General features: G+C 44.9%; 1 protein-coding gene across 1 annotated transcript in view; it reads left to right on the top strand.

Annotated features, from left to right (window-relative positions):
- PIK3CD (phosphatidylinositol-4,5-bisphosphate 3-kinase, catalytic subunit delta) overlaps positions 1 to 1,346 on the top strand; it is a 20,016-nt gene that overhangs the window by 16,978 nt on the left and 1,692 nt on the right. Inside the window, exon 20 of the mRNA XM_010282631.1 lies at positions 1 to 87. This exon is cut by the window's left edge and continues 49 nt beyond it. Coding sequence (XP_010280933.1) covers positions 1 to 87 — 87 coding nt within the window. The remainder of the gene's footprint in view (positions 88 to 1,346) is intronic.

Below are 1,346 nucleotides of genomic sequence, written 5' to 3'. Positions count from 1 at the left end.
TCCTGTGCTGGCTACTGCGTGGCAACATATGTGCTGGGGATAGGTGACCGGCACAGTGATAACATCATGATCCAGGAAACTGGACAGGTATGGGGATACACTGCTGCTGTTGAAGTACTGGAAGAGGGGCGTGAATGCTCCTTAGCAATGGACAGATGCATCCCAGTGCAATCCTACTGCTAAGGAATGTACCTCACCTTCCAGCCGAGAGGCAGACTGGACAAATATTCTCAATAGCTTCTATCATTAAGAGGGTAAATACAGTTTTATAATTTGAATTACAGTTCTATAAGTGTTACTGCCATTAGCTGCCGCTGTTAATACCCACTTTGACATTACAGTGGAGCAATTCTTGCCTCTCAGACCTAAAATTGTCTGCAGCTGCAAACTCAAGCTCTGTGCTATCAGTCTGAAGACTTACTTGGCTTCAGCAGAGTCGCTAATCGCTTGTAGTTGCTAGGTAAGATCCTCACTTACCCAAGCTGATATATTTATAGTCTTCCTCCTATAAAAAATGTTTGTGGCTGGTTGGCTTTTTAAAAAGGAATGCAAGTGATCAGCATGGTTTTAATTTCACATTGATACCTGTCCTGATAGATTCCTTTACTTCTCTAGTCCACAAGAGTAGCTACCAGAGTTTATATCTTCTTTTACACTATTTGGAAAACAAAGGACAAAAGTAGGAAAAAGACAGGACATGTACTAAACTACACCAGTAATATTTTGGTAAAGGGGGAAGCCTAAGCTATCTCTCTTGTGTAATTGTGAATTCTACAAAGCCTAGAACAACCCTGTGCTAGACAGCGCACGGTAAGTCTCGTGCAGGTCCAGTGAAGTCAGCTAGTTAGTTAATATTTGAAAGTAAGAAACTGGCTGCTGATGGTTTGAGACTCTCGCATCTCAGGTGTGCACAACTGCCTGCCTGAACTGTTTCTGTGTAGTATCCCACTCCTCTACATCTTATTGCCTGAAATCAAGCAGTCACGGTCAAAGAAACCTAGTGGTGCCTTTTGTTAGCAAGTGACACAGTGTCTGTGTCCCTGCTGTGACCCCAAAACCAAAGACCAACCTCCCTCCTGGGGCTGTAACTAGCAGCAGCCCTTGTCTAGGACTGCCCCTTCTCCTCATTTAAAAACTGCTGGACAGGGAGCTTAAAAAACAGTTTCTGCAGAGCAGAGGCGGCTCAGTTACTTGTCCACTTGAGGGAGCTGATGCCCTGCGGTCTACAGCCTTAGGGTTTGTATATCTAGGGTTTACAGGGCTCCGCAAAATGGCTGTAGTGTGCAAAGTTCTGCACATGATCCTCCTTCCCATCACTGCACTCGTGGTGCAACGACTTGATTGTG

Source organism: Phaethon lepturus, unplaced genomic scaffold (genome assembly GCF_000687285.1).
Source record: "Phaethon lepturus isolate BGI_N335 unplaced genomic scaffold, ASM68728v1 scaffold50012, whole genome shotgun sequence".
NCBI classification, from domain to species: domain Eukaryota; kingdom Metazoa; phylum Chordata; class Aves; order Phaethontiformes; family Phaethontidae; genus Phaethon; species Phaethon lepturus.
The sequence above is the reverse complement of the archived record's forward strand: the minus strand, read 5'-3'. Positions and strand labels throughout refer to the sequence as shown.